The sequence below is a fragment of the Rhinolophus sinicus genome, linkage group LG05 (assembly GCF_036562045.2).
Source record: "Rhinolophus sinicus isolate RSC01 linkage group LG05, ASM3656204v1, whole genome shotgun sequence".
Taxonomy (NCBI): domain Eukaryota; kingdom Metazoa; phylum Chordata; class Mammalia; order Chiroptera; family Rhinolophidae; genus Rhinolophus; species Rhinolophus sinicus.
In genome coordinates this window covers 121358110-121381325 of record NC_133755.1, presented here as the reverse complement: position 1 = coordinate 121381325, position 23216 = coordinate 121358110, and the positions used below count along the sequence as shown (strand labels likewise).

Genomic DNA, 23216 nt, shown 5'->3' with positions numbered 1-23216 from the left:
CTGCTTAAACTCCCAAATAAATAACCTTCCATTGTACTGCACTACGAAATAAAAGCTATAAGCCACAGTGCACTAGCATTATTTGTCTACCTTTCTCCAGAGATTGCAGGCTTCCTGAAGCCAGGACCAAGGCTGCCTGGCCCACAGTGGAAGTACTCAATAACAATGTTGAATGAATGAGTGAATCCTAGCCCAGTATAATACAATTAATAGTCCAAAAGTTCCAACTATAATCATTTTTATATGTACTAATGATCCCGAAATAAATGCAAAAATTTATTTCTGGTTATCCTGTATTTATTCTAAGTAGAGTTTCAGAAAATTAGTAAATTGATTACATTACTCAGATTAAAGCTAATTTGTAAAAATATAATGAAATTTAAGGTTTTTGACAGTCATTTCCAGTATGCCCATCCTCTACCACCTTTTCCTCCTCCCAACTAAGCTTTAAGCAAATGTTTATGTAAATAAGTGGGACAGGCTTCCAGGAAGCAACCCAATATAAAGAGCAAACTAATACTGTTAACAGTAAGAAAAACATAATGTCTTTCATTTCCATTTTATTTTGAAAATTCAAGAAATGTGTTACTATCCTACCTCATTCAAAAATAGAAAATCAATAAACTAGAAAGTATAAGCAAGTCTACTTTTGTAGGTTTCACTATATTCTCCAGAAATTCACTTTCTGCTGAGGTAAAAATTCAGAATATATACTAATTCATTTTTTAAAATAAATGCAACAATGAGGATTACACAAACACTAAGCATTAACACAGAATATGAACTCTGAAGCCCACTAACTCTGACAAATGTTCATTCACCTTTGCCTTCGTGAAGCATGTGAATATCCCAGTTTTACAGGAAAAGCTTAGATAGAAAATGTTAAATGATAATCTTAAGGTTAGAAACCAAGACAAATTATAGTTCCTAGTATTTCTAGCACTGCTTTCAGTTTGCCCCAATAAATTCTGGCACTGTTAACCACTGCTTTGCTCAACTGACTAGGATACAATTTTAAAGAAACAATTGTTTCAAGTTACTTCCCACTTGACAAGATCCCTAACACAAATAGGTTACTTAAAAAAAATGTACAGAAAATGTTCTAGAGGGGATGAAACATCAGATCACTCTGCACTTATTCCACTAATGAAGATCACTTTCATATGCATTAAAGTTATTGCGGGATTTTAGTGCATGAAATATTTCATCTTTTTTGAAATCCACAATCCCAGCATTTGTATTATTACTGTTTCACATAGCAATAAAAACAATATGTGTTGTAAGACTAATAATCACAAAACTAAAACTAATACAGGAAATTACTTTCATGCTGATAAAAAAAGAATGCTGTTTCATTCACTTAAAATATTTTTAATGATAACTTTATGATGTTGCATATCCTCAAAAAAGTCCAACTTGCATGAGATTCCATTTCCCCAGAATTATTAATCCTGCTTATAAATATTGCTGGCAAAGAGTATTTACAGTAATTAGCCTTAAACCCATAGGTGGACACTGTTATCTGAAAAAAATGTCATTCCAAAAAGCTAGGCTTTAGTACTTTTCGGTGATTAAAAATCTGAGTTCCCACATAAATGAAAGACTTCCTTTTATGGGTATCTTACTGAAGTTTGTTTTTATATCTAAAATAAGTGTTCATAACTACAGGACCAATTAAGAATGAGTGGGTACTCCCAGGGTCGTGAAATTGGCAAATTCCAACAATTCTTTAAAATTAGGATGAAAAGCAATGGCAGAATCTCTAACTTTGCGACAGGTATTCATTCACCAGACCTCTATTACCTTAGGGGAACTTTCACATTGCATATATGTCCTCCTAGACAAGTTACCACTCCATCTCACATAGTTTTATTTTTTTAAGACAATGAACCACCACCAAATAATTAGTGACAATAATATGCATACAGCAATGGAGAATTTTTTGTATGGTATTAAGTATGCCTGATCTTATAAAGGAAAGACTTCAGAAGTTGGAGGCTAACAATTAAGTAATCTACTCTGAAATGCAAAAATGTTCCATCCACTGTTGTTCCATTCTACGTTCAATATCTTCTCAAAACAACTTCTCTATAATGATACATTCACAAGCTAACTCTAAAGGTGACCTATATAAATCGTGTCTTTTGCCTCCTCAAGACGACAGTCTAACCAACATCTTCACCACAGCCAGCATCAGCACCTTGAAATTTCAGATATAACTGGAGGGTTTGTAATCAAGTCCAAATGTAGACCCAACATACCAGATTTCTATCAAACAGTGTTATCATCATTCTAAATCCTGGTTAGAACCCAATTACTGGAAAGCAGTGTCCTTGTGCAAGAAAAGGAAGGAAAGATCTGAAACTGACCTGAGCACAGGTCCACAGGAACCTCAGTCCTCTCGGTTCCAAGGAACAGGGGCGTGGGGAGGTGGGGGAGGAAGGACAGAGGAAACCGTACTCCTTGAAAGGTGAAAGCAAAAGAGACGCGCGCGGACTCTGGAAAAGCCGCCCACAGGGACATTCGAGCCTAGGATACACGTACAGAGACAGCTCCTCTATACCGAAGACAGCAACGTCTAGCAGTGAAGTGGTGTATCAGGCGAGCAAAGGCAGAAAGGGACACCCTCCGGGCCCCCCACCCGAACGTCTCAGACGCCCAGCGAGAAGGGGTCGGCGGGGACTGCTCCTCGAAACATCAACAAAGGCCCCTTCAGTCCTACGGCGAAACTCGAACAACAAAGGCCGGCAGACAGCGAGGACGGGGCCGGGGGCGGGACGGATGAAAGCGGGGGGAGGCAAAGGAATCAAACCAGAGGGGGCGGAGGCCCGTCCGAGTGGGAAACCAGCGCAGGGGCGGGGGGCGCGGTAATCCCCAGCGCACAATAACAGGCGGACGAGGACGGGGACCTGGCTTTCATTCCCCCCTCACCCTCTCCCTGCGGCGGAGCGGGCTCCAGTGCTCGCCGTCCGCATCTCCGCCGCCGGGACCGCGCAGTCCGAGTTCGGGAAAGGAAAGGGGAGGGGGATTTTCCGCCCCGACCACAACTCCCTTCCCCCAGGCGGGAGCTGCGACAACGGCAGCCACACAAAGGCGCCTTCCTCGGACTCCCCGCTCCCGCCCGGGCGGCAGCTCCGACAGCGCCGAGGCAGCGACGACCACCGCTCCGCCACCAGGCGCTCTCTCGCTCTCTTCCCCCTTCTAGATGGGGGAAAGGGGGAGGGGACCCCCAGGCGCCCTCACCTGGCACAGCTGCTGACAGTAGTCCGTGGCCGCTTCCACGGCCGGCAGCCGGCTCTCCCGCAGCTGTCGCTCCAGCTCCTGGAGCCGCTCGCCCAGGCGCTGCAGCTCCGCTATGCAGCCGCCTCCGCCGCGACTCAACCTCTCCTGCTCGGCCTCTTCGTCCGCCATCTTCACACCCCGCTCCGTCGCGTACGCACCTGGGTCACGTGATAACACAATGCCACGTTCGGAGGAGTCACGTGCCGGGCGCGTTCGCACGCCACCGAGCACGTACAAAGGGCCCGGTGGGGAGGATGGGGGAGGCGGGGAGAACGGCGCGAGGGAGCCGTGGGGAGGTGAAGGGAAGGGGAAAGGAGGAGGGCGGGGTTGGGGCGGTGCGGAAAACCGCGGTTTACTTACCCTGAGCGGGAAGTGGGCAGCCGCGGCCGAAAGGGGCGGGCCGATGGAGGCCTGTTCTCGGTCACGTGGGCGTCGCGACAGGGGTTAAAAGCCTGGGGAGGGGCTGTCCTCTACGGCGTCCGGATCCCGGCGTGGCTTTTCCCAGTCCCCGGAGTCTTCTACGGACAAATGCCGCAGTTCCCCAAGAAGACGTGTGTGGAAGAGCTCTGGGTGGGCAGGGGCAATGGCTGCATTTACGGTTGGCCTGGAGGCAGGCTAGAGGCAGGGGAAGAGGAAGAAGGTAAAACCCACCCATGGACCTCAAGCGTGAGAGCCAAAGCGGGACTATGAGCTGTCAAAATTGACTTCTCACCGAACGGGGGAGGAGGGATCTGCTGCCTGAGGTACCAGATCTCGCTCCACTCTCCTCTTCAGCCCCAAGAACGCCTCTTCCCTGAAAACACAATCTCTAGGAGGTGGAGGCAGCAAAGAAAAGTAACAATTGGATCAGAACAGAATGAAGTTCAAATCTCATCGGGAGAACGGAGCAAACTCGTGAAAAGCATAGCTTAAAAGATTTCAGACGGAATTTGTGGACGTTGTAACCAGATGAGTTTTAAACCTCTGCAGTATTTCTAGAATAAGTGATAGCCGACTAATCTGTTTCACCGTGATTTAAGATTCTTTCCCCTACACACTACAGAAATCACCATCACTTAAAACACGCTATATATGAAAGTACTTGATAAGAAAGTAGGTCAAGGAAAAAAAGCAATAAGGACTCCATTAAAAATCACAACGGAGGAGAAGAAATTGATGCTAAAATAAAAGTATAAGGTTATCGAGAATTATAAATTCAACAGCATTTTTTCCTGGTCCTGCAAATAGTGATGGCATTCTGAACCGTATTTTATTTACAACCTGGAAAGAATGAAAGAATACTTGGCACTTGAACAAACAGTAGAAGAGGTACTACAGAAATTCAAGTGGTTAACCCTAAAGTTCAGGAAAAAAAACAGTTTGTTAGTAGTAGAAAATAAGACTCGAAGCTTATCTTTCTTAGAACCGAATGGTCTACAAAAATTCAGAAACAATGATATTGATGAGACACCTAGTTTTTTTACTATCATATTCCAAGTGAAGTATATTTTTCTAGTACAAGCATTTAAAATAAAAAGAATTCCTATGTGCAGAATCCTGTTTTAAGAGATTTCTAGTATTAACAGAAAGTGTCCTAGATAGTATGTTGTCCAAAATGAATGTTTTATAATGCATCAGTGCCGGTGATGTTTTTTAAGTGCTATTATATAAGGTGAGTAGGCACAACTAAACCCTTTATGAAGAACCGTATCAGCTACAATATTAGTACAACATATGAGTGCTGACATTACATATTAACAAGACAGGTTCTTCAAATATTTACTCATAGAAGAGGCTGGGGAGTACTTTCAAAGGCTAAGTAAGGTGTGAGGATATAAAAGTATCACTGAGAGCTGAAAAAGCAACAATTAAGGGAGCTAATGGACTTTAATATTTGCAGCTCACTTTCCAAAGTGAAGTATTTAGATATAGAAACCAGGTTTCTCCAATTTATGTTATCTTCAGATGCCAGTGAAAATATAAAAAGTGAGAAACATGAGATTAGCCAAATGTACCGTAAATCCAAGGACAGATAAGGTATCAAAGGTTGGCAAAGCACATTTTCACTTCAAGTATAATGGCTTATACCATACGTACTCTATAGAAAGAAAAAAAGGAGAAAAGAAAGGAAAATATATCCAAAGGGAAATATATCCAAATATTGATTTTTTAAAAATAGCCTTGGAATGTAGGTCATTCCCACTTCTTGCCCATGATAGTCCTAAAACCTAGTGGATTGGATTGGCAAATTGATTCTAAGCACTCTTACTGTCTTGCAAATAAATGTCCCTCAGTGTGGATGACTAAGTCCTCCACTTTTATTTGGTATCTTTAAGCCCTGACTCCTCATTCCTCCATTCCTTTGTTTTAGAATCTACAAATATAAAGACTTAGTGAGTGGTGTAATTATTTAATAATCACTTATTGAGTACTTATGTGCAGGTGTTACTTGGTGAGAAAATCAAAGGTGAATAAAAACTGTCCCTGCCTAAGGAAGCTTACAATTTTGTGGAAGAGTGACCTGCCATGGCAATACATACAATATGCTAAGTGTTTTATTATGAAAATGCATGTAGATTCAACGCAGAACATCAAAGTAGTCTAAAGTGCTAACTACAATCTGTCCACTGAATCTCTACAGAAGTGCAAGTTTTTAATTAAATGAGTAGAATTGTAAATACTACCCCTTTACTGGTCCACCTTGTCTGGGAGATCTCAAAAATAATCATTCTTATCCGTAGAAAAGGTGTCTCAACAAGTACACATGATCTATTGTACCTAAGTCCACTTGTTCTTTAAATAACAAGCTGCCAATTAATGGGAATCAACACACATGTACTTACTGAGATGTTCTTGGGGGAATTCGGAGACCTGTTCCATCCAGAAAGTAAGAATAAACCCCAGGGCTAAGAGACTCCGTGTCTTGGGGAACTCAGTGTCCGCTTGGCCAGTGCGGGTGCCCATTCTGGACACAGTACGACTCTTACGGAAGTGATATAACCACATGGACCTTCACTCTCATGAGACTTGATTTCAGAGTAAACCTGGGAGACACAAACAAACCTCTACCCCACCCCTGCCATAAATAAAGCTGGGGAAACCCTAGGGGAGGGAACAAGTATGTCTGCATGCGGGCCGCGCGTGCCTTCTTGCTTTACGAGTACCCCTGGCTGCTCCAACCCGTACCACGCCGGTGCACATTTTTCACTAGAATTCTTGAAATAGCAGGGCCTAGGGGCAGGAAGGGAGCTGGTTTGTGCCTGCTAATAGAGCCAGGGCGCCGCGTCAAGGATGCAGCGAGAGCGGCGTTTGCAGATGACGGGTCGCTCAGGACTAAGGCCCCGCGGGTCCTTCCGACCCTGGCCCAGAGAAACCCCGCACCCCGGCCCTGGCCCCTGCAAAGCCCAGAGACAGTGGGAAGCCAGGGGGTGGCGGAGAGTGCGCGCCGCTCTCGAGCTGTTGATTCTCCTTCCCCGGCTCTCTCCCTGGGCCCTGGCGACTGAGAAGTTCCGCTGGGCTGGAGCCGGGTTGGTTCCGCTCTGCTCCGCTAACCCTGTCTGCGGATCCCCATTTGGCCGAGGCCAGATTGGGCTCCCCGAGCTGCGGCCCAGTGCTGGCTCGCGGGGCAGCCGCGTGGGTGCTCGCGTCCTTGGTCCCCGGCCGCCGGCGCCCAGAAGCCGCAGTCCCGGCATTTGCAGCCGCGGCTTTTCCACCCAGAGCTGCCGATCAAACCCTCAAAACGGTTGTGGCTCCTGGCCCGGGAGCAGCGGCCGCCTGGGGCCTCCAGGGCGAGAGATGCTGGAGCCTCTCCAGGGCGCAGCAGGGCGCCGGGCCTCTGAAAACCAACCGGGCGGGGATGCTCGATTCTGTCCTGCGGAGGCCGGGACGCGGGCACTGCTGCATGGTCTTGCAGACAATCTGCTCTCTTCTAAAGGGCCGGTTTGCCGGCCCCAGATAGGCCGCCTACTGGATCTCAGAGGTGAGGGCTGGAGTCTGTCTGGGGTTCGGTCCAGTAGAAAGTCCCCCCAGAGTGCTGTGCTCACAGACACAAAGAGGGAGCAAGGGTTGAAGCTCTGTTGGAGTCAGTTAAAAATACCACACTTGCCCAAGGAATACGTTTTCCTTGAGAGTAACAGTGAAGGGAGTCAAAATGTTGAAAACATGAGGCAGGTGCTGTGTCATATATTGAAATGATTCCAAAGGCACTAGAAACGTAGGACCAACATTTAAAAGAATTGATTCTGGTCCTAAGGTTCTTCCCAGAAATAAGATAGCATATATATTTAAATGAGGACGGACATTTGTATTGCCTATTTGGATATATTTTTTCTTTCCATATGAGGAAAAGCCAGTGCAAACAAGAAAGAGAAATAACATTTCAAGGAAAATGTTTTTAATAGAGCCTCGATTATTCAAACTTACAAAAAAGAGGAAAATAATCGATAAATAAAGCAAAATAAAATCTTGGAAGTGTAGTTGTGGTATAATACTGTCTCTATAGAAAATCCTTGAGTTGGTCACAGTATCTTTCCAAAGAAGCAAAGAAAGAAATATAGAAAGTGCCTTTCTTTACTTACATTTCTAAGTTTTAATCACTGTATCTCATCTACCTCATTGGAAACCCATCAGAGAATATCACTTTTGTGGCATCTGGATTTTTCAAAAAAGGACTCCAAAGTGTGATGAACTTGAAAATGCTCAGGTCTCTCTTCCCATTTTAGGACATCAACTTAGGAATATTACTGATTTCCTTGATTCTTATAGGCATATTCTTCATTACAACATCATAATGATACTAATTAATATCTACTCGAGTATTTAGCATTATATTAATATACTGGACCAGGATAAGTCCACCAAGCACTTACCCTCTATCAAACCTTTACAAAAATGTTCTTACTCACTCTTCCTCTTCCCACATCTTCATCCTCTTGAGTTCCTGTCTAACCAGAGCTCCTCTGTGAAGCCTTCCTTTGCTTGGGTGGACATCTGTCACCAGAGTAGAACTGATTGATTTGTTCTGCTTTCCCTTAGCTCCCCTTCCCATACAGAAATAACCACTCTTTAAAACTCCAGTAGCTTTGATTTACTACTTGCTGTATTTTGATTTGGAATTTGTCATTCTGCCTTTTATTATAGCTAGTCTATAGATGAGCCTTGCTCAGAGCCTGTTAGACCTTTGAGAGTAGAAACTGTGTCTTATATCCAGCCTCCCTTCTCTAATACCCTGTGGCACATTGCAAGGTAATAAAGCAGTCAGTAAATGGCTGCTAAATTTAATTCAGTTTATGTTTGGCAGTCATAAATAATGCATTTATACCTATCCTCATTATTATCTAAGTAGCCTAGACTACACGAGGAGAGCAGATGCTTTCCAAACTTTAGGAGCTTATTTAAAACTGTCTTTCAAAGATTTTGTGGAATAAAAAATGTTTTATCAATAAAACTGTCTATAATCAAAAGTTATAATAAGTACAATCAAAAGGAGACAAAAGACATGCTCAGTTGTCGCCCTGTAACAGATGAGCTGCAAAAATGTGGGCTCTAGCTGTCTCTTTCACAAACTTAATCTGTGCTTTAGGTCTAAATTAATTTTGTCTTTGCTCTTACATTTCGTCACAATATTGATTTTTTAAAATCATTTTCTCAAGAGATTCTGAATAATCTCCAAACCAATTGTTTTCTTAACATGACTGAATCTTTTCTCAATTTCTTCACCATGAGTTTACCCACTAACATCTAGTGCACTGCTTAACGGACCGTCCCTACTACCTTCCTAGAAATCTAAGGACAAAATAAATGTAAGAAGATTATCTCTGACTCCAGGTGACTCATTCTTCAGGATCTGAATTATTTTAGAGCAGAACCTCTCAGACTTTAGTGTGTGTGAAGGACACTTAAACAATTTGACTTAAATGCAGATGCTCAGGCTGTATCTCTAGAAAGTCTGACTCAGCAGACTGGGGTTGGGCCCTGGAAACTTACATTTCTAGCCATCACTTCAAGGTCCTTTGGATCATACTGTTCTAGACCTGCAGTTGTCTAATTCTGCTTTCACTTCCTTCCTTACAACTCTCAGCCTTTGCACCAATTTTGTAAAAAAAAATACCTGACCACCCTCTTTTTTGCTCCACCCACCAGTGAGCACAAACCACTTAAAAAAAATTATAGCCACCTCTTCATAATTTATCCTGATCACCCTAATTACCCAAAGTCTTTGTTTTGTGAATCATTTGGATCCTAAGCCCCTAGTTCAATGCTTTGCACATAGTAGGTGTGTTCTTAATAAATGTGCACTTTTCAACCCCTTACTCATGCCTTCTCTAGCAAGGCTACTTGTTGAGAAAAGCCTGATTACTTCTTAACAGCCCTGTCAGAAGGGGTGTGCAGACAGGGATTAGAGAAAGAGATGTCAAAACTTTCCCTGTATTTACCTGCTTTGATACATTTTTAAAAAAAATACATGTAAGGGTAAGTGGAGAGAAAAGAAAGACTTAATTTAAAATTTGATTTGTGAATTCCAAATATGCATGGTTCCAACCATTCCTATAATTGCTAATTGGGCACCATTAATTTTAAAATTATAAACATAATTCATGTTTAGAGGAGATACTCAAGCAGTAAAGAAAGAAAGAAAATAAAAATCCTCTTCCATTCCTAACCTCTAGACCCGCTCTGTCACTAGACTCAGTAACAGTTTATTTATTCCTTAAAACAATTTTTTTTGTATATATAAGCACTTGTGTGTATATCACCACTCCACTTTCTTAAACAAATTGACTCATTCCGTTCATTTGGGCGGCAGTTTTCCACTTTGTTTTTTCCCCCTTAATAATTCATTTAGAAATTTAGTATATCAGCATTATTTTTAATAGTCATATGGTATTTCACAGTATAAATCCAGGTAATTTAATTATTTCATTGACAAGCAGTTAGGTCCTTTTTTTTTTTAACTCTAAAAACGTTGCAATGACATTCTTAGTGCATATTTAGGGTTGTCTGAGTAAGTAAGTGAGTATCCAAGGGATAAATTCCCCAATGAGGAATTGTTGGATCAAAGCAATGTGTGATTTAAATTCAGTTAGGTATAGCCAAATTGCCCTTCCAAAATTGTGGACCAATTTATAATCCAATCAACAGTGTGGAAAGGAGCCTGTTTTCCAGAAATTCTTAGTAGAACTGTGTCAAACTTTTAGAGCAATCTTATAGTTTAAAAATAATATTTCATTTTGATAAGCATTTTTTAAATTTGTGGTCAAATTGAGCATCTTTTGACTGATTGATTGCTGTTAATTTCTGAAGGACATAATCAATTAAAATCAGACACAATTTTAAGCAATTGTTAACTCTAACATTAATATGAAATTTCATGAATATACTGTGCTTGAAATCATTTATTAACTTAGATGTTAAAATATACACTTAAGAGGATAACTTATTCTCTTAAGTCAATAGAAGAATATAAAGACGGAACTAATGTTTATTTCTTATTTCATATTTCTGCCAATAGAATAGCTTTCTGGTATAGTATTCCCCTTTTGAATTAGTGACAAAAGGTAAATGGCTTGATTCCTAAAAGAGTTACGTTCTTAGGCATCAAATAGTGAAACAAGGAGGCACTTCCTTTACCTTTGCTTCAGGATGCTCGAGTCTTGCTGTCATTACCATTCCACTGTAGGATTTCCTTCTTTGGTGCTGTGCTCTATTTCAAGTGTAGAAAGTAACAGAACACTTACAAGCACTCAACTGTCTGCAGGTTTGGTGTATCATTTAGAAAGCAATACTCATTTCTCACCAAGCACTGACTGGCACAACTCAGCAGGGAAGTAAAGCTGAAAGAAGAAACCATGAGAAATTTATGTTCTCTTTCTGCTTGGGTTTCCTGTCAAGTGCATAAGACCAAGATTTAAAAATGAACCAAATATACTTCAAATAAACTTTCGAGATGAAAGTCAAAACATTATTTTTTAACTTCCAAATGATCAGTATGTGTTGCTCCTCAAAAAATTATTAGAAACTGCTCTGTATGCATTTATTTATTTGAGGTTATAAGGCTATAACAATGAACACTAGTTTTATGACAAACTCAATCTTTGGTAGTATTTTGCATCTTATATATACTTGTGTTATTTGTATGGGAAGCAAAAAGACTGCTTTTTAAAAGGGTAACTGATCACCATGATAGCCACCTCTTCATAATTTGTTCTAATCACCGTAATTATCCAAAGCCTTTGTTTTGTGAATCATTTGGATCCTAAGCCCCTAGTACAATGCTTGGCACATAGTAGGTGTGTTCTCAATAAATGTGCACTTTTCAACCCCTTATTCATGCCTTCTCTAGCAAGGCTACTTGTTGAGAAAAGCCTGATTATTTCTTAATAGCCCTGTCAGAAGGGGTGTGCAGGCAGGGATTAGAGAAAGAGACGTCAAAACTTTCCTTATATTTATCTGCTTTGATACACTTTCTTTAAAAAGACATGTAAAGGTTTTTTGTACTGAGAATTTTCAGTTACTCCAGATACTCTCCGCTCAAAGCATAGTAAAAGTAAAGCACCTCATTCTGATAAAGATGAGTTCAGGTGAATACCTGTGCCTTGCCGTGTGCAGTGCAGGATGCCCAGAAAATCTGCAATGGAGACTTTATGAATTGAAGCCCAAGATCCTCACTTTCACCTCTGATTTCATAAAGCTGTTCTGTGTTTTGGAAAAGAACTTCTTTGTGATACCTGTACTATGGTTAAGTTTCTGTTTTGGGGGGCATAGCTTCTAAAATCCTTAAGACCTGAACTTGTATCTTAGTTGCTCAAGATATTGAGTGATTAATCATTTTTTTTGTTTTCTTTTTGCATCCAGTGTATAATGTGGTTCTATTATATTGGATCTTAGATCTCACTAGAAACTCCAGTAGGCTGCTAAATGTTTTTCTAAGTTTCTACCATCAACCTTCTCATTATATCCTCCACTTTGGCAATCTCATCCATTTTTGTGGCTTTGATTTTTATTTTTATGAACGTGACTCCCCAGTCAATATCTCCAAAGTGAATGTTCCCCTGAGCTTCAGCTTCCCACAGCCGCCTGCCTGCCGGACAACTCCATCTAGATGTTTTGCTGGCATCTCCATCCTGGATAAATTAATCAAGGTCTCCCCTTACCCTTCCTCTCACCTAGGCTTTCTTTTGCTTTCCTGTTTCTGTTCAGGGCCTTACTGTCCTTCTAAGTTTTAGGTTCCAAACTTTGAGTTCAGCTTTGACTCTGCTTTCCCTTTCCTTTATGTACCAACAGCTTTTCAGACTTGCCAAAGAAGCCTTTGTGTCACTTCTCTTCTCCATTCCCAGTGACATCCCCCAATGGCTCTCTAAATCTCTCCTAGGGAAAGTTTTCTTAAATTGTCTCTTTACCTTCTGCCTCTTCTTCTATTTTGTACTAAGGATTTCCAGCTAAAGTGGTCATTCTAAAGGACAATTCTGACTTTAACGCCACTCAGTCTAGAAGAGTTGAACCCCCAAATCTGGAGTGAGCTAAATGTGGGGGATTGGTTACACCACTTTATCTTTCATTCTGTATTTGCTTATCTGTATTGTGGATAATAATAATTTCTTACACCATAATTATTGCAATTGAATGAAAATATGCACATAAAATGCTTATCCCTGGCACTTAATTAGCACTCAATACATGTTACTGTTGTGTCGCTTTGTTGCTCAGAACTGTCAGTGGTGCCACAATACCCACCGAATGGTGCAGCTCTAACCTACCTTTCTAGCACTGAGTTCCACTTACTGACTTTCATGAACTCTTTTTTCAGTCATGCATATTGAACTGTTCTCTATACACATTTTGCTTTTCTAAGATGCTACTTACTTTCAAGTTTGACTTATTTAATTTCCTGTTTTAGTCAACAATTTGTTAGTCATAACTGACCTATATTCTTTTCACAGTAAGTTAAGTAAAAAGGAGGGCTAGCCAAGGACTAGAAAGCTGTCAGGAACTGTGGAAGGCGCTCCCCCAGTCACTCTCATTTGGGGGCCACATGAACTCCACTTCTTTCTGTAAATCAGTTTCATTTTGTGCCCCTGCACGTTGGCTTTCTCTGTTTCTCCTTCTTCCCAGTAGCAACATACCTCTCAGATTTACACTGTATGTCCATCCACTCAGTTTCACACACAGATCAAATGACCCTGCATCCCAATTTCAAATTTCTGAGAAGGGCAGGTCATCTCAGACAAACCTAGCTGCCAAGGCCCACCCTATGTGTGTTGGGAAGTTCTCAGAGAAAGTCCATTTGGGGGAAGATGCTCCAAAGATACCTAATGTATCAGAAAATAAGATCATTAGAGTATGAGTAGTGTTTTATTGTCTTTATATTTTCTCATCAATCTTGCATCTGTGCCCTTCAGTAAATATTTATAGAAAGATCTGAAATTTTCTATTGTGAGGTTGCTAAAAACAATACGGATATCAAAAGTGCAGTTACATTTATAATTTACTTTGCAGAGAATGAAATAGGCTTGATTAGAAGCTACAAGACCTCACAATGCGATGGAAATTTTTGCCAAAAAGTGAATGAAATATTTGAACATGTCTAAACAAGGGAACTTTGAAGAAATGCAGGATGTCTTCTCAGCTCATCTTTGGTAGAACTCCATTTTATGTACTTTGGAGCTGTGGGGACAGAGTTCCAGAGAGCAGTTTCCAGGCTCTCAGCTTCATGTGGAAAGGTGCTAGCTAGGGTAGTAGATGGCCATCAGTTGTAACCAGTTAGCCATTAGCCACTGATTTAACTGCCATGGCTATGCTGGGGGTTGGTTGGTTGGTTGGCAGAGAAGCGGACAGCAGATTGTGGATCATGCAACTCCTGCTTCCTGTGTCTCCAACCCAGCCACCAGCGAGACGGTAGTGGTATGACTCCCCTGTCTATGGCTCTGTTGGTGTTCCTTTTTGGCCTCACCATGTCCTACGTTCTTGTGTGGGGAGCAGGACTAGAGTCCCTGCATGACAGGAGCCCATTAGGGGAAAGACACTGATAGACTAGAAACTATCCATACAGAGTGTGGGGGCAGAGCCCCAGAAAGCAGTTTCCAGGCGCTCGGCCTCACATAGACAGGTGCTGGCTCAGGTAGTAAATGGCCAACTGTGATTGCATGGCCATAGCTGTGGCTAGTTGGCCGTCAGCTGTAACCAGTGAGCCATTGGCCACTAATATAACTGCTGTGGCTACGCAAGAGAAGGAGAGAGAAAGAATGGGGGCTAGCAAGAAGATGGTGGCTGGGCTGGCAAGTGTGGATGGCGGTTTGCGGACAGTGTGAATCCAGCCTCCAGTGAGAGTATAGTGCCGCCAGAGAGAATATAGTGGTATGCCTCCCCTACCTATGGCTCCGTGGGTGTTCCTTTTTGGCCTCACCATATCCTGCGTTCTTGTATGGGGAGCGGGAGCAGAGACCCCGCAGGCCGCCCCGCACGACACAGATCAATGAAGGTGATAAGAGGAATAGAGAGTACCTATTAGTTTCTTAGGGCTGCTATAACAAAGTAGCACAAACTGTATGACTTAAAACAACAGAAACGCATCCTCTTACAGTTCTGGAGGCTAGAGGTCCAAAACCAGAACTGTGGTGGCAGGGCCATGCTCACTCTAAAACCTATAGAGGAGAATCCTTCCTTGCCTCTTTGCAGCTTCTGGTGGTGGGAGCTGTCAGTCCTTGACATTCGTTGGTTTGCAGATGCATCGCTCCCATAGCTACCTCTGTCATCACGTGACATTCTCTCTATGTGTCTATGTGGTGTTTTGTCTATGTATCTATGTGTCACATGGCACTTTCCTCTTCTTTTAAGGACACCAGTCATACTGCATTAGGGCCCTAATGACTTCATCTTAACTCAATTATATACGCAAAGACCCTATTTCCAAATAAGGTCACATTCACAGGTACCAGGGCTTAGGACTTGGACATATCTTTTTGGGGGACAACCCATGACAGAGTATGGCCTACAAAGATCTTTTAAAGTTCAAACATATTTTAATACAATAAATACTGGAGTGCTGTGGTAGTCAGAATAATACCCTCGGTTCCCCAATAGATACCTGTGTCCTAATCCCCAGAACCTATGAATATGTTAGGTTACTTGGCAAGGGAGAATTAGAGTTGCAGATAGAATTACAGTTGCTAATCTGACTTTAATATAAGGTGATTATTCTCAGAGTGGGCTCAATGTAAGCACAAGTCTCAATGTGGAAGATTGAGGCAGAAGAGGTCAGAATGATTTGTTGTGAGAAAGGCTTGATCAACCATTGCTGCCTTTGAAGTTTGAAGGGAGGTATCAGCCAAGGAAGGCAACAGACTCTAGAAACTGGAAAAGGCAAGAAAACAGATTCTCTCCCAGAGCATCCAGAAGGAATGCAGCCCTGCCCAAAACCTTGATTTTAGCACAGCAAGACCGACTTAGAACTTCTGACCTTCAGAACTGTAGGATAAAAAATTTGTATTGTATTGGGGATCAAATATATGGTGATGGAAAGAGAACTGACTCTGGGTGGTTGTCATGCAGGGTCTCTAGTCCCGCTCCCCACATAAGAACGCAGGATATGGTGAGGCCAAAAAGGAACACTCATGGAGCCACAAATAGGGGAGTCACACCACTATATTCTCACTGGTGGCTGGATTGGAGACACAGGAAGCAGGAGCCACACTGTCCGCCGTCCTAACTGCAATCCGCGTTTGGCAGCCACCATCTTCTTGCTAGCCCCCACTTTTCTGCTAGCGTAGCCATAGCAGTTATATTAGTGGCCAATGGCTCACTTGTTACAGCTGATGGCCAACTAGCCACAGCTGATTGCCATCCAATCACAGTTGATGGCCATTTACTACCTGAGCCAGCACCGTTCCACGTGAGGCCAAGAGCCTGGAAACTGCACTCTGGAGCTCTGTCCCCACAGTGGTGAACACACAATGGGATTTATAGATGATGTAATACAGAATTGTACACATGAAATCTATGTAATTTTACTAACAATTGTCGCCCCAATAAATTAAAAAAAAATTTTGTATTGTATTAAGCCACTGAGTTTGTGATAATTTATCACAGCAATCATAAGAACCCAATAGAAGTGCTAATGTTATATAAAAAAAGGAAGTTTGGCTATAAACTGGTTAATTTTAGCATAATTATGAACAACAACTTGAAACTTTAAAATAGACATATTTAGGTTAGATGATTTTTCTGGATGTTACTAGACAAAAACCCAGTAATTTGGCTCAGGTGATAATTAATCAAAATCAGTTGCTAACGTGTTACTGCTGGAGGTAGTTAAAGGATGCTACATTAAATAGATAAAAGATTCTTGATGCAGAGAATGTTTCCACATTTTTTCAGTAGCATATACTTAGAAGCCAAGTAAGTCTTTCAATCATATTATTTGTGTTTTGTCTCCCTTTACTAAAATAAAACTTACAAAAATGATGTGTGTGTCCATTAGAGTATGTTGAATTCAATCAACATCGCTGGATTTAGAATTTCAATTTCATTAGCAGCATCAGAAGGTTCACCTGTAAGCAGCTCCCTCTGGGGAAGATTGCCTTCCTGTGTAATCTGATTTCCATAGTTACATAGAATGAGAACCTGGCTCCTTGAAAACAATATTGATCTGGTAAGAATCTACCTTATTCTTATTCATAAAAGCTATTTTCAGTTGCAAGCATTTAAGGTCCTGAAAAATCATCTTATTCTAAAGGAATACTAACTAAAGCTTGGTGTGATGCTTGTTATCCTCCTTTTGCTTCTAATGTTTCACAGATTACTGTATATTCAAGTTGTATCATATTCTGAAAAATAATATTAGCCATTGAGAAGTCATGAAGTGTCTGGCCTGTACTAGAGGCCTTGAATTTTTATAAACGGCAAATTTTAAGGGGCCTTGTCCCCTTTTGGTCTGTTGGTTCTTTTCAACAAAATACCTCTGACTCTAATTTATAAACAAAAAGGCAAAAGGAGTAAGGGTAGCCCTCTGAGAGCTTTTATGGAGAGGTCAGAATGACTACAGAAGAGTTTATAAACCCAGAGATTTTATGCTCAGTTTTATAAAATTCCCAATTTCTTGCAGAGATTTATTTCTAATTGTTAAATTTTGTCCTGTACAAAGTATCCTGTACAAAATCCTTTCCTTTCTTTTCCTTTATTATCAAAACATTCCCTGAGGAGTTTCCTTTATAACCATATCCATGTATATACATGCAACATTGCCATTTTAAATAATACTGAGTTCAATTTAGTGAGGGTAATGTGAAAACAATGGCTGCTAGTTTCTTTAAGTCTAGGGAGAGAGCTTCTAGCACTATTGATGCCATGCCATGTTACTATAAGCAAGAATTAGTCTTTGGTAAACACTTAAACCATAAAATTTCTCCTGGCAGGTGGGAGAGTTATAGGTGACTTGCAGAACACTAGGAAGTAGTGCAGGTTGGACAATGACAGGCTGTGATAAAGGAATAGGTACCCATATTAAGAAGGATTAGACAAAGAAACTGATGTATGAAAAGCGTGAGGTCCTGACATAGCATTTCTATCACCTCTATCTTTTATACCTGGAGTTGTCTGGTTTTCATTTGCAGGACCTCTAATAGCTAGCTAGATTCTTTTGGTCTGTGGGCCCATCTATAGAAATATTTTCAACTTTCCTTATTTTTATCTATAAATTTTCCCTTCTAAATTTAATTAGTGTCATAGTCTAATTTAGGTGCTACAATCACTTTAATAATTTGACCTTTAAATTTTTAGCTTGTCTCATTTTAGTTTCTTACTTGGGACCAGGTAGTATAATCGGGTAACCAAAGGACACTTTATGTTTCATGCAGCGTTTCCTAAAGATATTAGTTTGGTTTTGCCTTCTTGAAAAGGGAACATTCTATCTCCAACCCTTTTTCTAAGTGAGGGTTTTCCATGTAAAAAATCACACAAAATCAAAGTAATCTGAAAATATCCCGTTGTCTTATAGTACCAGAGGTGAAGCAAGTGTAGAAGAAAAGGGTTCCACATTTTCATGTTCCAGCTAGTAAAATTTTTTTGTAATACATATTTTTTTCTGAATTATATTTCTTTAAATGTCTGGTCAATTAGTATTGAGAATTGCATTATTTTCTCAGTAAAACAGACCAGAGGCTCTAAAGGAGGTTACATAAAATACAATAACAAGGATGAATTCAAACTCAATTTTAGTAAGTGCTGTGTTAGCTCCTTGGAGTTTTTGATTGATGATAAACCTATATATATTACTTGTTGAGTGTCTATTGATTTCAGCCTTATGGTAAAAATCATTGCTTAGTGGAAAAACAATAGCTGTGAAATGATAAAATAAAAAGCAATATAATATTTATTTTATAAAAGATTACTGGAAATACAATGAATATAATAAATTTCTTCTGTAACATAGTTGGCTAGAAGTAATAAGAATGTAGAAAATATATCTCAATATATCTTTAGCAGCTATATATATCTTCCTACAGCTGTTCGTATATAAATAATTTTCACTCATACATTTTCATTATTTACAATTAATTCATAATGTTATGGTGATTGAAAATTTAGCAAGAAAGTATTAACTTCCTCCTCTATAACTCCCCTGAGATCAAAGACTTGCAAATACGTTCTTTACTAGGGATTCACAGTCGCCATTTTTTAACAACAAGATAACAGCTCCTTACATAGCTATTCTCTTACTTGATTAGGGGCAAAATGTCACCTTCACTGACAGCAAACCACTGCTTTTCACAGCAATCAAATGAACAAAATTTTACTTTACAGATAAAAATTTGTAATGAATTTTCATAGAAAAAGGTTGTTGATAGGGTAAATTGTTGCCTGAACTAAGAATTGGGAAAGCCTGAAGGAATCTAAGGCAAATTTAATTTTGTGATTCATTTAAAAATAATTATTTAAATTTATTACTAAATCCTGTTTCTCAAAAGTATTACTTTAATAAGCCCTTCAGTAATTATTAGACTACCTTAGATATGGAACCTGATTACCGTAATCTGCAACTAGATGATGTTTCAAAATATGAATGGGTATGTTCCCCCTCCATTTTCTTTTGTTCCCCTATCCTTTCCCTAGTGCTATTGGATGTTAGGTCACTGTGGGGGCAGAGCCCCAGAAAGAAGTTTCCAGGCTCTCGGCCTCACATAGACAGGTGCCTGGCTCAGGTAGTAAATGGCCATCAATGTGATTGGATGGCCATCAGCTGTGGCTAGTTGGCCGTCAGCTGTAACCAATGAGCCATTGGCCACTAATATAACTGCTGTGGCTGTGCTAGCAGAAAAGAGAGAGAAGAGAGAGAGGAGAGAGAAAGATGGGGGCTAGCAAGAAGATGGCGGCTGGGCTGGCAAGCGTGGATGGTGGTTTGCGGACAGTGTGGATCCAGCCTCCAGTGAGAGTATAGTGCTGCCAGAAAGAATATAGTGGTATGACTCCCCTACCTATGGCTCCGTGGGTGTTCCTTTTTGGCCTCACCATATCCTGCGTTCTTGTATGGGGAGCGGGAGCAGAGACCACGCAGGCCGCCCTGCATGACAAATGGCGCAGCGAGCAGGGTCTCCCGCACGACAGTCACTATTACCCCAAGGACAATAGAACCAGAGAACCCAGGCAGCAACGTCCTGTTTTTGTTTCTTTGTTTGCTTGCTTTTTAAGTGTAAATCTTCAGGACCAATTATAAGGCAGAACAATTGGAAAGAATACTTGATAAGTGAGTTCTACTCTGCCCCAACCTCCCTTTGTTCCTACCTGAGAGCAAATTAAAAAACAAAACAAAACCCCTCATCCTTTACTGGAAAAGGAAGAGAACAATGGAAAGAAACTAAGAGTTAGATATTGGTGAGTGGTCCCCTTAAAAGGACATCTGCACCTCTCCAAGCAAAACTCTGGTTTGGGAGAGAGATGATGGTGACAGTCTCTCCAGATAATTTTGGGCATCCCGGTGTGGGTGTGTCTGGTGTCCTGCTTCCTGCCACGTGGTCCTGTGGATCTGCTGAGATGCTTTGGGTGTCATAAACAATGAGAGGCTTTCAGGAAGAAGTCCAGTTGCACACAACTTGCTTTTTTCTGTTTCTTCGCTCTCTTTTTAAAAACTGTGCATAACAGATACATAATTAATGGACTAGAGCTATTTATAAAGAATATCAATGAATCAATCAAATATTAATTGAATGTTATATGTGGCCACCTTAGAGAACTCTTGAGAAAGTTATTATGCAGCCCATACAATGCATGTTTTAAGAGCCAGAAAGGAAAAATAAAATTCATGGAGGAGCTAGGTCTTGGATGGGAGGTGGTGACATACTGGTTATTCCTGGAATCCCCTCTAGGTTAAACCCAATCACTGAAGCATGGATTTATGGAAACTGAAAAAAATTAATAAGTGACAACAAATGACAATTCCTTTTCACCTTAACTAGTTCAGTCCAATCATGGGCAAACCAGTGCTCTTTGTGAAGCCTCAGTTGTGGATATAGATACACGAGGTGACTTCACTTCAGCAGGCAAAAGGGCCAGAGGAGGATTACTGCTCCATATTTTTGTTTCTCTGGCTGGTCTCCAGGTGAAATTGTCAAAAATATACCAAAACTTATTCTGAAATGTAAATTTCCCTAATCTAATCAACAAAACTGTAAAGTACATTGCTTATGCTAAAGACCAAGCACTGCAGTTTGGGGTAATTTCTCAGATGTCATGTTGTGACATTGTGTGTGTGTGTGTGTGTGTGTGTGTGTGTGTATAGTTCATGATAAAACTCTTGCACCTATACCTCTATTGTTTTGTCACTCCCTCCAGGTGTTTTTCCCACAAAGCTTAATCTCTGCTACTTCACTGCTTACTCAGAAAAGGTGTTATGAATTATGGACTGAATTTTGTCCCCCCAAATTAATAGCCCCCATGTTATGGTATTTAGAGATGGGGCCCTTGGGAGGTAATCAGATTTAGAGGAGGTCATCAGGGTGGGGCCCTCACCATGGGTTTCGTGCCCCTTTACGAAGAGATGCCTGAGTTTGCCTTCTCTTTCTCTATGTCATGTGAGGACGCAGCCAGAGGGCAGCCAGCTGCAAGGCAGGAAGAGGATCTTCACCAGAACCTGACCACGCAGCACCTTGATCTCCAACTTTCAGCCTCCAGAACTGTGAGAAAAAAAATTTCTGTTGTTTAAGCCCCAGAGTTTATGATATTTTATTATGGCTGCCTGAGCAAACTGAGAAGCATTGCACTTGCCAGCATAAGGATGTTTTCTGAATGTCAAGTGGTTATTGACTTTTAGTCTACAGGAATGCATTATGATGAACACAAACTACTGCTTCTTACCACTTATAAATCATCATGTCGGTACTGGAGCTGGGTCTAATCATAAAATGCCAGTGGCAAAGAGACACAATTGTTACTTAAGAGAGTATCGCTTAGACCATAGAACTGTGCACAAATGCCCAAATGACAGAGAAGCCCTTAACATTATTACCTCAGGGATTAGGAAGTCACATCTTCCTTTGTCAGGACCATATTTTCACAATTTGTACAGATCACAGACTTTCTCTGAGAGTCTTGTGGAAAAACAATCCTATACCCCTAATTATTGTCACATACACAGACTCAATATTTTTTGCTCAATGTGTATGTCTGGTTGAACAAGTATAAACCTAAGAAAGAAATCGACTGCTTATGATTTGAACCATCTACCACAGCTAATGCTAGACTCTGTAGCAATACCTTCTTGGAAAGCGTGGTGTCCAGAACCTTCAGGATGATCAGACTAAATGAATAAATTAATTCCAGATTGGTTAAAGGCTTGAATTAGGAAAGAGGGCATGTATAAGAGAGAAACTGCGTGAGTTATTTAAGCCATTCATAAGCCAGGAACATGAATTATCAGTCTCATCTTTAGGGGGAAAATCACATTATCCCATAAATTATTTACTGTGTTGCATATACGGAATCTGGCACTGTCTGCATGAAAATAGGGCTAGAAATTATATTTAAAGACTTGTAAGGCCAACAATCCTTCCCTAAGGGCAAGTTCCCTTTATATGAAATTCTAGTATACTTAATTTTATTTCTGTGTGTATTTTGGTAAACATAAAAATTTTATTTCCATAAGAGGTGAATGATTATTTGGGGGCACTTAAGGAAAGAGAGAGAACTGGAAACAGAAAAGAGCACAATGACGAAAATATTGGTGGCAGATTAGGAGAACAGGATTTTAGAAAACTTGAGCTACAGAAACAAAGATGAAAATGACAGAGATACCTCTAAAGAGGTTGGCAAACCAGGGACCTCCTTCAGGCCCACAGTGGGACCCTGTAAAAGGCCACACTTTATAGGTGAAGAGACTAAGGCAAAAAGCAGAAAGGCTTTAACACTTGGGTGAAGAAGCAGGCCACAAAAAAGATAATTTTTAGGATGTTATCTTTGGAAAAGCCAATTGTACCATTAGAGAGCTCCTCCTATAGGCACTCCCGATTCCTGCCTAGGATAAGGTCTCCGTCATACATTTTCACATCATATAATAGTTTGTGTGTATTGCCATTCATTTTGTGCCACGCACAGCCTAAGTCCTTTTTGTGTTAGTTTACTTTTCGAGGCCATCCTCTGATGTAGCAATTCTCACATTTTACGTGTATCTATGGATAACTATTACTTACCATTACTTATGACTAGAAGAAGATGAAATTTTCATCATCAATTATTCTTTTCTTTTTTAAAATTTTAATGATGTAAGCTCTGAGAAATCTTTATTCTCATAACTAATGGGAATGGAAGAAGCTTTATTGTGGCAATATTCTCAATTTTTAAAACGTCTTTCAAGTTATGTGCTAAAAATATTGTAGCTGATAACTCTATTAGGTTCTTCTTCAATTTTGTTGAAAGTACAGAATTAGAAACCACCTAAGGTACACAGCATTTGTTACTCAGTCATTAGAGTC

At 40.7% G+C, this 23216-nt stretch overlaps 2 protein-coding genes across 5 annotated transcripts in view; one reads left to right on the top strand and one right to left on the bottom strand.

Annotated features, from left to right (window-relative positions):
- Nucleotides 1-7126, bottom strand: part of ZNF292 (zinc finger protein 292) — a 76494-nt gene extending 69368 nt beyond the window's left edge. The window contains exons 1-4 of one of the 4 annotated variants that reach the window (XM_074333268.1): nt 6105-7126; nt 3995-4090; nt 3643-3897; nt 3244-3440 (exon numbers count right to left, since the gene is read on the bottom strand). In XM_074333268.1, the coding sequence (XP_074189369.1) occupies nt 3244-3411 (168 nt within the window). In that variant the 5' untranslated portion in view covers nt 3412-3440; nt 3643-3897; nt 3995-4090; nt 6105-7126. Of the gene's footprint in view, nt 1-3243; nt 3441-3642 lie in introns of those variants that run through there. The other 3 variants (XM_019743277.2, XM_074333269.1, XM_074333270.1) reach the window with 3 other exon arrangements.
- CGA (glycoprotein hormones, alpha polypeptide) overlaps nt 7121-23216 on the top strand; it is a 53068-nt gene continuing 36972 nt past the window's right edge. Inside the window, exons 1-2 of the mRNA XM_074333273.1 lie at nt 7121-7240; nt 21326-21424. The gene's annotated coding sequence lies outside the window, so the exon portion shown is untranslated. The remainder of the gene's footprint in view (nt 7241-21325; nt 21425-23216) is intronic.